We start from the raw sequence: 15,472 nt of genomic DNA, 5'->3' as shown, positions 1-15,472 counted from the left end.
ACAATGTCTATGTTTCTCTAACCCACACCCCCGCGTTGTGTTTGGGTAAGCCCCCGACAAGCAGCTTGCTCAGTCACTACCTGGGTCAGTGGTTGGTCAGAGGAGGAGAAGGAGACTGAGAGAGGAAGTTAGAGAAGGTGGAAGTTTGGATGGGATGGACAAATACAGTCTAAATGAAAGGAAGGGTTTGAGGAAGAGCTTAAATCAGTAGGTAAGTGTGTCTCAGTAATATGGCTGCACGTATTCAAACCACAGACTCAAATTAAACTCAGCGAGAAATTAATTAAAATTTGATGCAGCTATCAAAAAGGGATTTTTGGGCAAACATCTGTTTCCCATGTAGCACCGCTTGTGCATCTATTTATGATACGCCTACATCTCCTGCTATGGCCTCCAATCACATATGTACTTTGCACCACTTCTAAAGAAAAACCCACACAAAAACTGTAACATACAAAGCATACCATCAAATATATGGGTGGCACCACCAGCCTGGCACTCTCATTTAAGGAGGCAGCATGGTATCAGAACAGAGGAAACCAACACTGCCTGTAATGTTAGTAGAGGGAGCAGTTAACCTGAAGCAATGCAAGCATCTCCAACTAATGCTGCTTCCGGAGCACTCTTGCTGTTAGTTACTGCCCTCCAGGTTAGGGGCAGTGCTTTGCCTTTGTGCCATATATCAACAGATTTTCAGTCAGTCTTATTTACTCTAAATTTACACAAACATGAAAGCAGTCAGTCTTAAGACATATTCCCTTATATTGCTGTCTGTTGCATGCACACTTTTAACCAGGCACACACAAACTCTCACACGCAGACTCCCAATTTTTCACTTTCTCTTTTCCTTATACCTAAAAGACCCAGCGCTGTGCCGAGCTCACTTTATAAAGAGCCCTCTCTAACTACCTCATCTATTTTCCACCAAATTAACTCTCTCTCAGCACTGATTAATGATCAAATCTAAATGAATCAAATTAAAAATTGAAAATTATATTTCCAAAGCCCACAAAAAAGAGACAGGAGGAGGCTAGGGGGAGAGCGAGAGTGCTCTACCTCCTCTTAACAAATGAGCCTTCAAGCCGTAAAGAATGGGCAAGAGAGGAGAGGAGAGGAGAGGAGAGGAGAGGAGGAAAAGAGTAAATTTCAGGATAAGAGAAAGGCAAGGGAAGAACAGAATAAATGAACAGGGAATGGGTTAGAAATGGCATGAGAAGGCGAGAGAAAAGAAATAAAATTTAGATAAAAGTGATAAAAAGCATTAATGGGAGATTATGATAAAAGAAAGAAGTAGAAAAAAGAGAACAGAGGAGAGAGGAGTAGAGCACCGGTTGTGAAATAAGAAGAGAAGGGGAGGCGTAAGTAATGGATGGGCTAGTAAACAAAAGAAGAAAGGAGAGTGAGAAAAAAATGAGAGAGAAAAGAAGGGATGAAATGAGGGCTAATAAAAGGACATGAGATAGGGACAGAATAATGACAGAAAGGGAAAGATGCATGAGAGAAAAAAAACGAAATCCACAGAGGTTATACCCCTTAATTATACCCTTTAATTATTATGTCAACTAACAGTACACCTCTACTCAGTCTGCTGCTCCTACTTCTACACACACACACAGAAACACATAACACAACCTGCCCCCATTTTCTGTGTTACACAGTGCAGAGTGTGTATAAACTGTACTCGATATCATGTAATTAACAACACCTATTTTACATTAACGTTTTCATAGACAAGTTTTGTACCACTTTTTTCATATGCTGTACACACACTCCTCCACACGCACACGGTGACAGTGATGAAGGTGAATCTTTCCTATCGTGGCAATATTACTGTCTGTCAATAGCACGATCTGCACTGATCACATCAGCATAGATTTTACACTGCACTGGCGTCACTCTGTGTCAGCGCACGTGTGTGTGTGAACAGTTGAGGGATTGCGAGTGAAATGCCTTTGACACCTAAGTGCTTCTGAAGAGAGAACCGGCAAGCGTGGCAAGAGAAAGATAGAGGAGCGCGAGGAGGAGAGGAGAGATGAGAGAAAGACACAAAATGGATTGATTTCAGATGGTCAATGATATGATAAGAGAATGGGAGGATGAAAGAGGGCGAGGACAGGAGTGAGGGATCAAGTGGAGAGAGGAGTAGGAAGACAAATAAAATGATTGATTTCTGTTGATCACAGTAAAGGGAAGAAAGGATGACAAAAAGCATGAGAGGAAGAGAGCATTTAAAGAGGCAGAGACATGAGGAGGGAGGGAGGGAGGAAGAAAGAGAGAGTGTTTTATGGTAATTGAAGTTGTAACAGGGTTGAAGTCTCTCTTCCACCTTAGACCAGGTTATCACCTTATGTTTCTCTGTGTGTATTTGTGTGTGAGAGTGTGTGTGTTTGTGTGTGTGTGTGTGTGTGTGTGTGTGTGAACCCCAGTGTTGATGTAATAACATAAAGGGTTTTCCTATGTGGGTTTAACAACTGATGGGCGAGTGGATTGGGTAAGACAACACACCCATTTAAATCTAATGTGTGTGTGTGTGTGTGTGGGGGTGTATCTATGAATTGTCTGCATGTGAGGAAGTAGAAATAACAAGATAAAGAAATACACAACACAGGTGCATATGTAGTGTCAGGAACACCAGAATATTTTGTGATGTTCTCGTGTAACTGGTTGGTTCAGATCAGCGTCATGTCGGCAGAAGTTTTTATGCACAAATTTTTAAAAATCGTCACAAGAAAGCTTAAGGGAAGAAAGAAGAATAAAGAGAGCATAGGGTGGAGGGGAGGTTAAGAGGAAAGTGTGTGTAGTGTCATGCAGTGACGTTTGTTTAGACCAGAACAGATCAGAACAACACTGCCTGAGGCAGCGGGCAGGTGGCTGTCACTGGTGTGTGAATATGTGTGTGTGTTTGTGTAAATGTGGGCATGTGTGTGAGACCATGTGAGGTCTCTAAAAAATCTTTCCTTTATCCACATTAATAGCTATTTTTCTTTCAAAGGAACAGTGTGTGAGGTTTAGGGGGATTTAGTGGCATCTAACGGTGAGAACTGCAAATTGCAACCAGCTGAAACTTCTCCCACAGGAATTCCTCCAGTTTTCTTTGTTCTGAAGGTTTGTACCAAGAGCTGAACTATTTGCAAAGGTCGCTTTCTGTCTGAAACAATCAGACCAGGTGATTTAAACCAGTAAAAACACTGAATAAAGCAGTTTCCCTTTACAAATCAATGTTTCCCCTACGCTGTTTGGCATGTCTCAGACGGGCCGTTAGCCCAGCACCTGCAAATGTGCGCTCACCTATTTTCTCTGATAGCTTAAAGTGTGCTCACCTTATTTCCGATGCAAAGATTCAGAAGGTTTTTAGTGTTTTTTCAGTGCTCTCATCTCAGAAGGACCTCTAACTACAGTGACTGACGTAAAAATTGAAATAACAAGAAAATTGCGCTATTGAGTCAGTGTTTGAAATGTCCGTTCTCGCTATTATTGAAACATAGCAGCGCAACATAGTTATCTCAGTAGAAAAGGACTTGCTCCCTATGTAGATATAAACAACTTATTGTAAGGTAACAAAAAGGTGGTGGCTGGTCTTTGTGGTATTTATCCCACCCCTCCTCTGCTAGGATTGGTCTGTTGAGCGACAAGTGACAGTGAAACACCAAATGCGCAGTGTTCAAGCACTCAGTTACTCATCATGCTACTGGGGTGCATGGTATAAATGAGCGACACTCCCATCGTTAAGAATTACAAAAATACGCTGACCTCAGGAAAAAGCCTTTGTGGACATACAACATCCTGTGGCCAATATAGTTAATCTGGAGAGAGCGTGTAGATTTTTCCCCCATCGACAAATTGATTGGTTAAAGAATAGTTCGAATTTTGGTCAACCAAGGTTTTCTTTGGTTAACAACAACCCTATTATTATGAGCTGTCAGATACAACTGAAAACAACTACAACATCTACATTTGCTGACATCCTCTCTTAAATAAATTGCTATTTCCAAACAGTCCCCCTGCCACCTCTCCTCTCCTCTCCTCTCCAGACAAACAGAAAGAAAGTGTATGTGAAAGACAGCAGACCACTTAGGCAGATCTCTCGTCACAGTATTTCCATTATCGCTCCTTTCTAGCTGGGATGCAACCAGATGCCAGTCACACACACAAACACTCACACACACTCACTCAGGACAGACGCTACAGGGCCAGATTTAGCTACAAGTTTCCCATGGGGGAACACCAGACGCCACCAGTTGTCTGGCGCTCCCCTCCTCTGTTTCCCCGTCCTCTTCTCTTGTGTCCTCCCATCTCCCCATCACTTGCTCTCTTCCTTCTTTCCTCTATTCTTCTTGTATCATCATCATTTATTGACCCACAAATTGTGTTTTCCTCATCATTCTATCCTCTCTCTCTTTAAATTTGACCTTTTTAATCACTGATATCTTCTAGGAAATGTAATTGTATTTGTGTGTCGTGTATGTGAACATGTGTCGGCCAGTCATCGGGATTGTGGTGTGTATGACTGCATGTGTGTGTAGCAATGAGACTGGATAGCAGCGGTCAGGACTGTTGAGCTATGAAGAGAGTTATGACGCACACTGCCAGCTGTATATACACACACCAAACACACACACAAGCACCAACACTCTCACAGACTGGGGCCTTCCACCCGATCTCACTCATTAGGTCTTAGAGGCCGTGGGGAGCGCGGCCAAAGTTGGCACGAGCCGTTAGCGTGTGCGTGTGCATGTGTGTGCGTACGGGGGGCAGTGTGCCAAGGTTTATATTTGCAGTCCGTGGACTTGTCTCTCTAGTCGTCTACCATCTGAATCCAGCTGGCCGTTTACGGCAATATAGAGACAGAGGCTTTGGTTTTGGATTCATCCCTTTCTGTCTGTTTAACTATGATTCATCAGACGTGCTATCATCAAAGCTTCGATGTTATAAGAGAGCAAATCTGTCAATATGACCATATGTACAATGTACATGCATACTGAATATCGCTGGCTCTGGGTCTGTGTGCCGCTGCCAAAGCCTTTCATGTTCAAATGTCTGATCTGTGTTTTGTATTCTGTTCATGACAATTGTACGCATTACCGCTGAATTTGAATGCATTATGTCTGTCTTGCTTTGCCAATTGTGTACAAATAGAAATAACTGTGACAGCTACAGCATTATTATGTTTGCTTGTTTTTTTTAACTTGTCAAATAAATACGGTTCAATTTAAATGCATTTTCTGAGGTTAGAGTCGGTTTAAAATCACTTTCAACCTTTTCCTGTCTCATTTTTTTCATCAGATCTTCTACCTGCAATAATACCCATGTTCTCTCACTGCCCCCCTCCCCTCTCTCTAGGCAGATTTAAGCCCCGCCCCTGTGACCTTTCGGTCTTCAGCTGACGCATCATTATGACCTCATTAAAAATGGACAGACAGCCATTGCCAGAGGGGAAGTTCCCATAATATAGTCAGGCCTTTTAATTGCCTTGCTCCAGAAATTAGCTGCTACATATTGGTGGGTGGGTGCCCCATGTTCGTTCCTTCAGTTTACCCCCTGCTCGCTTACTCCTCTCCTCTCCTCTCCTCTCCTCTCCTCTGGAAACATTCAATATACCACACAGACAGGGTTGTGTGTGTATTCACATGATCAGGTGTGTGTTTAAGAGAACATGTAAAGAAAAGGCTCCACTCTGAGTTGGTTTACCGACCCTCTGGCCTCTTGTTCTCCCCTCTCTTTCCATCACACACATACCTCCTCGCTGCCTCACTTGCTCTTGCTCTTCATCTCACCCTCTCTGTCTCCCAGGGCGACAAAGCTAATTTGAGGCAGATCTTGCCCTAAGGGGTACACCACAGCATCCACACACACGCACGCACGCACGCACACACACACACACACACACACACAAATGCACACCCTGTGCTCTATGTCCTCCACCCCGCTCCCGCTCCACCCTTACCACTTTATCTTCACCTTTCTCCTGCGAGCTAGCCCCTGACAACCATGGTTAGCTCTGATGCTAACTGATCTAGCCACTTACCATTATCATCTATGCAATCTGTTTCAACAATGCGTACACCTGGAAGGGCTGCGTGAAACACAGTAGGCGATGTTTTTTAAATACTGTGCGTGCAAATGATTTTTAGTTGAAAGAAATCAAATGTTAAACCAGGAAGTATAACAACATCTTGTTGATTGTGTACACTGGCCTTTATAAAAGTGTACTGTATGTTATTATTAGTCCAGACTGGGTCTTCTTTTACATGTTAGCATTGTGAAATTTTCTTAATCTTTTTTTTTTTTTAATATAGTTGTTTTAGTTCAGCTGAATTTTTTCCAGTGATTTTATAATGGGCTGGAGTTGGGGCTTTCTATTTTAGAATAACAACTCAAGGGGAGGTTTTTAGTGTGTCTGCAGCATGCACTATTACTTTAAAAATGACAATGAATTCTAAACTATGATTATAAACTAATATCCTCAGCAGAATAAAGCAAAGGTGAGGGGCGACATTTAGCTCCTTTCTATAGTTCTTGATCTTTCCCAGTTCAAAAAGAACGAAAAAGGGAAAATATAAGAAAATGGATGTATCAATTTTCCAAATGACCCTTATGCATATGTAGAGCGGGGCCTCCTGTATTAAATTCACACCCACCACAACAAATGAGGTGGCTGTGGTCTGTCATGTTGATGTATATATATGTAGGCCTGGCTGTGTGTGTGTGTGTGTGTGTGTGTGTGTGTGTGTGTGTGCATGATATATGTGTGTGGAGCAGGGGAGCAGTGGCAACAAAAGGCAGCATAGTTCTGCTCTTTTACTGGCTGACGCACATGCTTAAGAGTTAAAATCAATAGCATGTCTACCTAGAAAAACAAAATCTAGGTAAGAAAAAAAAAAGTATTTCAAAGTGTTAAAAGGAAATGGTTACTAAAAAACATTTGCTTGTAAATGACGGCTTGTTTATCGACTGGGGCGATGTGGTTTCTGTGTCCAGTAGGAGGATGCAGTCTGAGCTGTGAGACTGTCGGAGCTGCCAATAATACATGCACTTACACATGTGTGTGGGTATTTTTGGCCACACATACGCGAGACAAAACAGGAGATGAGACATGGGTTCTGCCTATGTCAGATCAACTGGGAGAACAAACGCTACGACAGCAGCTTGTTGGGAGTGTGTGTGTGTGTGTGTGCGGGTGTGTGTGTGCAAAAGAGAAAGAGAGAAAGACAGAGGAGAGGGATGAGCATGCTTTTGCAGTGAGGTAAAAATGGGGTTGTTGGAGGTGGTTTTACTGAATTTCGTGTGACTTAGAAGGTCTAAATCTTAATGTTTACTTCCCTTATAACATTTTTGTGAAATGGAAAGAGAATATTCTGAAAAAGCTCCAGCTTCATCAGAAATTAGGCCATGGAAATTACATTTTTATGTAGTGTCTGTGTCATGTTTTGTCACTACATTTTTTTGTTTTTGTGGATAATGTTTATGCTATCATTTCATTTTAACCATGGGCAGTGTGACATCAGGCATGTGAAGTTGTCAACTAAGTAAATATTTTTACCAAAAGCTTGCTAAGTTAATAAAATATCTAGATTTTATTTCTTAATACAACTGTCTACCTCAAATTGTTAGACATAACTATGTCTGAGTGGGTGAGAAGCTGCAGGTACGAGTATGAGTGTCATGGTGCAAACAGGATGGAGAGAACACTGAGCCAAGAGGAGACTGGATGGAAAAAAGGCATGAGAGAAGCAACAGAAACACAACAGTAATACTGAGTGGGAGAAGTGGAGAGAGAGAAGAAGACAGGAATGGATGGAGGGAGGGCTGGCAGGCGTCGGCAGAGGCACGCTCCCTGACCACTGTAAGGAAGGGGGCGTAGGCCAGGTCTCCCATCAATTACAACCTTGACCCTCCTCTCTTCTCCTTTCTCCCTCTCACACACTTTCTGCTTCATTCAACCATCCTCCCCCTGCCTCTCATCCTCCCCTGGTCCCTCTCCTCTGCTCCTATAAATCAATCCCCCCTCCCTCCGGTTTTCTCCCCCCTCCCCCCTCCCACTATGCGTCTCACTCTCTCCATCGGCCCTCCTCTTCATCCCTTGCCACTCCTCTCCCTCTGTTCATCGTTGGGAGTGCAGTGGGAGTAGAAAGGTCAGAGGTGGGCAGACGAGAGGAAAAGGCATAGGCAATGAGGGAGTGTGAAAATGAGAGAGTGAGTGTATTTAATCAAAGTGGTTTGGGACCTGATAATATCAGGTTTTGTTTTTTACCTTTCTTCGCCACTGAACCGCTGAGTGTGAGTGTGTGTGAGTGTTGCAATAATCCTTTAATGTTCATCTCATTTAGGTAAGACAAGGATGTCGTCTGGACGTGGGACTTTGTGTGTGCACATGCCCTCAGGAACTATTTAACTTGAGTATAAGGAACTTTGGTGAACATACAAAGAGGAAATAAGAGAAGAATGTAGATATATTTCAAGTGATGATGAGATAAGAAGACAGATAAGAAAATAAGATGTAAACACATATGTGGATACAAAATGTGGAACAGATTACAACACACTGCATTTAAAAGGAGTATCAACAATGTCTTATTAGTGTTACATGTAGCACTGTTCAACATTGGTGGCATTTGTTCTTTTTGTGTTCCACAAACTTAAGACCACATGAACCCCTCTGCTTCCTGCCCCAAAAGTGATAGTGATCATCTGCATGTTTTCACTTTATCTTTAGCTAGAATTAAAAAGTTTTCTTCCGTAGCTTTAAGATTTACTTCACCATGTGCCATGGAGTGAAGCTGCAGGATTTGTTTTATGTTTTGTTCTATGGAAATCTCTGGATATCATTATCTCCTAATGGGTCTTTAAATGCTACATGTAGCACAGTTAACAGAGAAAGATAAGTAAGAGACCTTTTCCCTTACCCTCCCTCAGCATGCCCACAGTCAGACACTTCATGAAGCGGCAGGCCTGGCACGACTTGCGTCTCCTCTTGGTGATCTCGCACTCGTTGGTGGCTGGACAGCTGTACTCTATGTTGCCTGTATGTAGACATGTTGGAGGAAGACAGAAAAAGGGCTATATTTCAGACGGATACATCAACAGACAGGCAGGCAGACAAACTTTTAGACACGTCATGCAGCACAGAGTAAATGAGAGACAAAAATCTAGAGACACATAATACTATAAATGTTAATTAAAGCTGGCTGGTTTTGACCTTTGACTTTAAGACGGCCCTTTGAGCGACAGCAAGCACTGATACTAAACTCTACTAAACGAATCTGCTGTCTTCTGATTTGAGTTTGTGTGTGTGTGCGCACTGTTTTATCAATGTCTGGCAGCTTATTTAATGTGCCAGTGATCATTGTTACCTCAAAAACTCGTCACTTTGTTTAAAAAATATGGCATAGGAAGCAATGTATTTGTGCATGTATGAATGTGTTAGACTGATAGATAGAGTATGTGCATGCTCCTTGGCTGGAGCCACCAGACGTTGCGTGACAAGCTGCAGTTCACTCACAGTAGCACTGATGCAGAGCCGAGGTTAAGATTATTAGCCAAAGTAAGTCTATTAACTTCACTACTCTTGCCAACGAAAACAACAACACTTAAAGTGTGTTAGAGGCTGAGAGCACTTTTACTTATAATTGTCTGCTGTGTCACTATTTCATGTGTATTTGCTACATCTTACCACCTCTGTGCTGTCATGTTTTCTGTCCTTGCTGTTCTCAACACTTTGTATTTCAGTACATGTCTAAATGAGACCTATTTCCAATCATCTGCTGTGCCTCCTAATTTCCTCCAGTTTCATATTGTTGTTTTGTTTTCTCATTTTCACCTTCACTCTCCCTCCAGTTCTGCTCATTTCCCCCACTTAGTAATTTGCTTCCACCCACTACAAAGCGAAGCAGAGTTATGGATTTGTTCGGACAGTCTGGACTTTTGCAGACTTGCTAAAACGGGCGTCTTTGTTCAGGAAGGTTTATTTATCTATATTATGTGTGTTGAGATGTGAACCAGGGAAGACTTTGTTTCCTTCCTCCCGTGCCCACCTGACGACTACAGTACCTCAGCAAGCCAATGCATCTCCCACTGAAAGAGAGTAAACAGTGATTACTATTGACTGCTGCTGTGGAGAGGATGTTTTCTCATTACTGGGCTGATTAAGGGGGCTAGTTAGCTTGGGAAAAGGCTAAATGCACGAACACTTCCTAATGGATAACAAGATGCTCATTAATCGGCCTTGTTAGTTAAAGTAAAGGCTAAACACGCTAAATGTGGAGGGAACCCTTGCAGTCTAATGGACACTGCTAATGGGACTAGTTAGCTCACACCCAACCTGTACATGTGGATGATACAGGAGGTGCAGAATAATTCAGCAATTAAGAGGGACACTTACTTAGCACCAAGGCTAAATGTGCTAATGACACAGAATCTGCGTAGGTTAATGGGCGGTCAGTTGTTAGTGCGAGGCTAAACAGGCAAGCGCTGCTAAATGGATAACTGCTGTAAAGAGCCACTTATAAGGCTGAAAGGCTAAATATGTTAAACCTCTCACTCAGGAAAAAAGTTATCCACGTAGAGTGCTAATGTGGAAGTGAGAGTCAATAGACCATAATGATAATGCATGTCATTTGTTCATTAAAGTGACAGCTATGGTAGAAGTAAAAATGTTTGTAAAACTTGACAGTATTTAATATCTTACCTGAAAGTGCAGAGGACTATTTGATATTACAGATTGTGCACGATTTGAAAGATAGGTAGGCACTGCTGGCTAACACTAGAGATCCATACAAAGGTGTGATATAGGACTATGCAACCTATGTGTCATCCTGCTTCAGAGTGGGGGTCGAGGGTAGGAATTAGAAATGAAGGGTTTTACATCAGAATGTCATATCTCTCCCTCTCTGTCTTTATTTCTGTCTTTTTGTGTCTTATTGTGCACTGAGGTGGGCTTAGTGCAGAGAGGGTCTTGGAGGCTCCTATGTATAACCATGTGTTAGTTTGTATGTGTGTGTTGGTGTGAGTGAGGGGGGGGGGGGGGGGGAGATATATGAGGGCCTCAAATCCCCTGCAATCTCCTTTGAGATGTGTATGTGTATGTCCACCTGCTGCATGACAATTGACCACCATTGTACAGGCTGTGTAATATGAATGTTAGTGTGTGTTTTTGCCTGCAATACTCTCTGAGCTGTCTGTTCTGTCACCTCTCCCTAAAGTTGCACATCTAACTTGGTCTTGAGACAAGTTCAGCCTCTCCCTTCTGTTAGCTTTCTTGTCTCAGTACCTCAGTTTTTTATAAGATAGTTTTACCTGAACAGAAGACAAAGGTAGAGGTCTCTGGGCCAGACTTGAAATTCAACAATGCAGTTACAATGGCATGCTCTTAACCAAGTCATTCACTGAGACACCCCTCACCATTCTATATCAAGATATACAAACAAATGTGTAGCTGTATTAGGGCTGTTCCTTATCCTAGTAAAATATTCAAATCATCTGAGATTCCTCAAGTCAGTGTACAGTGTACTTCTGGTGACGTTTTGGTCCCCATATTTTGCTGCAGAGTGAATGCTCCTTGTTTTCCCACTGCTCTACAAGCAGTACTAGCAGCTGCGGACCCAGATCCTGGGTGAGATGAAGGCGGCTGCCCGAAAGAAGGGAGGCTCCGGGACATTATCCTCTACCTTCTGCTTAGAAGTGGCGAATTTATAACTCACAGCAACTTCATACGATACAGTCTCTGGCTTTTGTTTGATATCTAGTGTCGGCAAAATATGTTGTTGCATATCTCTCATCTGTTGTTAGCATAGTTAGCCCACATTAGCTTTGATGGTTAACTTGGCTTGTCTACTACACTATGTGACGTCCCGCTGAATCCTGTTCAAACTCTAACACTCTGTATGGGGAAAAAAAAGGAACTAATAGTCAAGTAATCTTAAACAGCCAAATTCGATTTGACTGACATAATTCTGAGGAGGGTACAGCCCCAATTTGTATATTTAAAACTGTATATTTATTGAAGGATTTGTTTGCTCCGTTATTAGATGGTCCCACCTTCCATTTTCACTGCACTGATCACCTTTCTCATCTTCCTCTTTCCTGCTCTTATCTACCTCTCTTCTTCCCTCTCTCTTTATCTTCCCATTTCATCGCTCTATCCCTCCCTATCCCACACTTTGCCCTCCTCCTCACTCCCCTTTATCCCTCTCTCTCAATAAGGGAGTGATAGATGCAGGTTGTCAGGTGTCGCTGGACTGACGCCACAGAAACAGCAGCTGCCAGAGCCACTTCCTCCATGCTGCGACACACACACACACACACACACATACCACTAATTCCTTCCTACATCCATGTGCCCAGTCCACCCTCCCCCTTCTCCTCCTCTCTTTCTTCCATTCCTTGTTTCAACTTGTTGTTTATCCAAACTGGTGTATACTCCTCTCCTCTCCTCTCCTCTTCCACCCCATGCTCTCCTCTCTGTCCAGCTGGAGGTGTTTTTTTGGTGATTACCTGCGGTTTTATTGGCTAATGGGTTGAAACATACCAATATGTCTGCCGCTGCCCATCTGAGGCTGGCCCTGCTTTCCAGCCAAGACACATACACTAACACACAACCCTGCATAAACACAGGCATATGTGCACGGGCGCACACATAAACCTGCGCTCATTTACATGGATGAGCACAAGCCCACACATAGATGCACGGGGTAACACACACCCACGCTATCTGTGGATGAGTTTGGCTTGCGTGGTAGCCAAAGATAATGTCATGACCCATTTGTTCCACTGGATCCAAGACTGCTCAGTCTGCATCCAAACAAACATTAACAGTAATACTGAAGCACATTGATGAAACAAATGAAATTTGTTTATGAAATTGCATTTGTAGATTTCATTATCAAGTCCTAGTTGTGTTATGTTTGGAAAATTACTAGTGTAAGATTATTATGAGTAGACCATTACATATCTCTTAATAAGAAATACAGGACATGTGTTAATTCTGGGCAAAGATGCAAAATAACGATTGTGATTTAGCCAACTCGGCCAATAAATAAATAGAATGTCATTGAATTGAGTATGACTTCTGTTCCAGCTCATTTTTCCAGTATATCTCCTGGTTTAATATGGCTTCCTGTCCATTGGCCCACCAAACTGTTGTATTTGGTCTCAACCTTTCGTGACAGCAGTCCTGCCACTAGCTTTGCCAAAGTCTTGACCCATAACCTCTAATTCTGGCCTTCCTGAGCTGCAACATGTCCACTACAGGAGAAGGGAAGATTACAAATACAGTGAAAATGAGGAAGTGAGAGAGCGAGAGGGGCCGGGTCATTGCTTTAAATCTATTCAAGGTCAAAATCTGAAGAGGCTCAGATGTCAACACAGCACAGTATCTATATGTTTGCTGGGCTCTCTGTATTTAATCTCGGACTGTACCCTCACCTATGTAACCTTTAACAAGCCCTTAAATGAAATGAGACATGTGGACTGGTAAACTGCTACACATGACAGGGATGGCAGACGAATTAAGGGTTAAACCTATACACAGAGTGATTACAAGGTCATGTGTGTGGCTGTGCCTTCATGTGTGCTGGTGTCTATGTGTGAATGCGCTTCTCTGAGCTTGTGTGTGCGTGCCTCTGCCTTTATCTCTGTATGTGTTCCAATCTCTTTGTCAGGATTGGACTGTGTCCTGATCTCATGCCATAATAAACACATACAGGTCATCACCAGGTAGTGGTGACCATCTACTGGATGTTAGACTTCCACCTCCCCCTCACATTTCCCTGTCTCTCTCTCCCTCTCTGGGGCTTTACTGGGAAAGCTGCTTATCGGAGGCAAAAGAAAGCAGAGACAGATAGGTGGATGGATGGAAAGGCAGATAGATGAATCCTGTCTGATATGACTGACGGACTGACTGACGCGATGGATCGATGACGGCTGGCTGGCTGGCTGGCTGGTAGCTTGGTTATTGCAGTGGCATACTGACTGACAAGAGGGCTGTCCTGCTGACTAATGGAAACAAATCATTAAAGATTATTACTCAAACACAGAGTCTTCAAAGGTTTATCACTTGCTGACCATCTTGCTCACTGGGTTAACCACCATGGTGATCATGATATTAAATTCTATGACTTTTCCCTGATTTCCCATACATAAAAATGCTCCATGGATCTATCTTTAATGGGTTATCAAAGTCTGGTGATATTGTATACTTTTGTTATTGCCATCAAGTCCCATGAAAAGACTTAATCAATCAATGAACTGATCTCACTATCAAGTATTGTCTGTGCACCCAAAGCCTCAAAACAAATTGGTTATCCATACCAACCCTGTCTCCTTGAAGTAACGTTTGTATGTTATGAAATGGGTTTGTAAATGTTGCACCAATGTAATCGCTGCCTGGATTATGTTTAGATGTCCTCAGTCTTTAAGGTACAAAAACACTGCATTCATGTACTGCAAAGGAGGTGGCTGGTGGGGAGGATGGTGGGCATAGAAAGTACAGGACCTTGACACCAGAACCCCGAGATTGCATCCAGACTCCTGTCTGTGGTTTAGGAAACAGAAGGAAGTTGGGTAATGTAAGGGACAGATTCTGATTTGGGTTAAATGTTAAAAAAAGTAATAAAAAATGGTGTATTTTGAGGGGATACTGTATCGCAAGATTGCCTATTTCGGGGAAAAGAACATTTTGCAGATAATTTCAGTATTGACATTGACATGAAACACCAAGTACGTTCACTCGCAACTTATCTTCATAATGTTAATTGAAACAGAAGTTGTTTGACATCATGTTTTCTTCAAACAAATTTACTGTTTCAAAATAACTGTATATAAATGTAATTTCTAGGAGAGCGGGCTGACCACACTGTTGCACTTGGTGACGAGTTCTTTCTGGAAGAAGACAGAGAGTTGATCCTACAGTACTTAAACTGTAACATCCTGCTGCTGGAAATACGAGTGCATAGAAGCAGTGTCTGAAAATATCTGCAGCCAAAACCTACAGTACTTAGTATTTTAATAAAATAAAGAGACACATATTCATGACCTGTTTCTGAAGAATTACATCTTCAGAGGAAGCAAATGGACTTGTGGCTGAGTGCCACAGACAGACTGTGAGAGTCGGGAAGTACTGAGAAATGGATTAAGACACTGTTGGTGTTTGTCCTTTCATGGGAATTGTTTGCACTCACAAAAGATCAGAATATGATTAGCTTTGTTCTATACTGTTGTCTGATTATAGAGGTAAACAGTCTAATATGTATCTGCTTTAGTTGTGCTTGCTGTGGAAAGAAACATGAAAAAACACCATGAAACTCTATGCTCATGAAACTCATCAGCGAAGTTGTGCAAAAGATATATTGGTGAAATTCTATGCACCATATATTGGACGATTTTCCACGTATTGAATAAGTCATGTGAAACTAGGTTGGTTTTTGAGCTGGGTTGATTAATAAACAAATGGCTGACTTACCGTCTTGCCTTACAGCTA

General features: G+C 42.4%; 1 protein-coding gene across 5 annotated transcripts in view; it reads right to left on the bottom strand.

The window, feature by feature from the left end:
• esrrga (estrogen-related receptor gamma a) overlaps positions 1-15,472 on the bottom strand; it is an 86,872-nt gene that overhangs the window by 43,974 nt on the left and 27,426 nt on the right. For 3 of the 5 annotated variants that reach the window (XM_049604505.1, XM_049604476.1, XM_049604492.1), the window contains exon 4: positions 8,892-9,020. In XM_049604505.1, coding sequence (XP_049460462.1) covers positions 8,892-9,020 — 129 coding nt within the window. The remainder of the gene's footprint in view (positions 1-8,891; positions 9,021-15,472) is intronic. The other 2 variants (XM_049604485.1, XM_049604500.1) reach the window with 1 other exon arrangement.

Source organism: Epinephelus fuscoguttatus, linkage group LG2, assembly GCF_011397635.1.
Source record: "Epinephelus fuscoguttatus linkage group LG2, E.fuscoguttatus.final_Chr_v1".
NCBI classification, from domain to species: domain Eukaryota; kingdom Metazoa; phylum Chordata; class Actinopteri; order Perciformes; family Serranidae; genus Epinephelus; species Epinephelus fuscoguttatus.
This window is presented reverse-complemented; position numbering and strand designations above follow the sequence as displayed.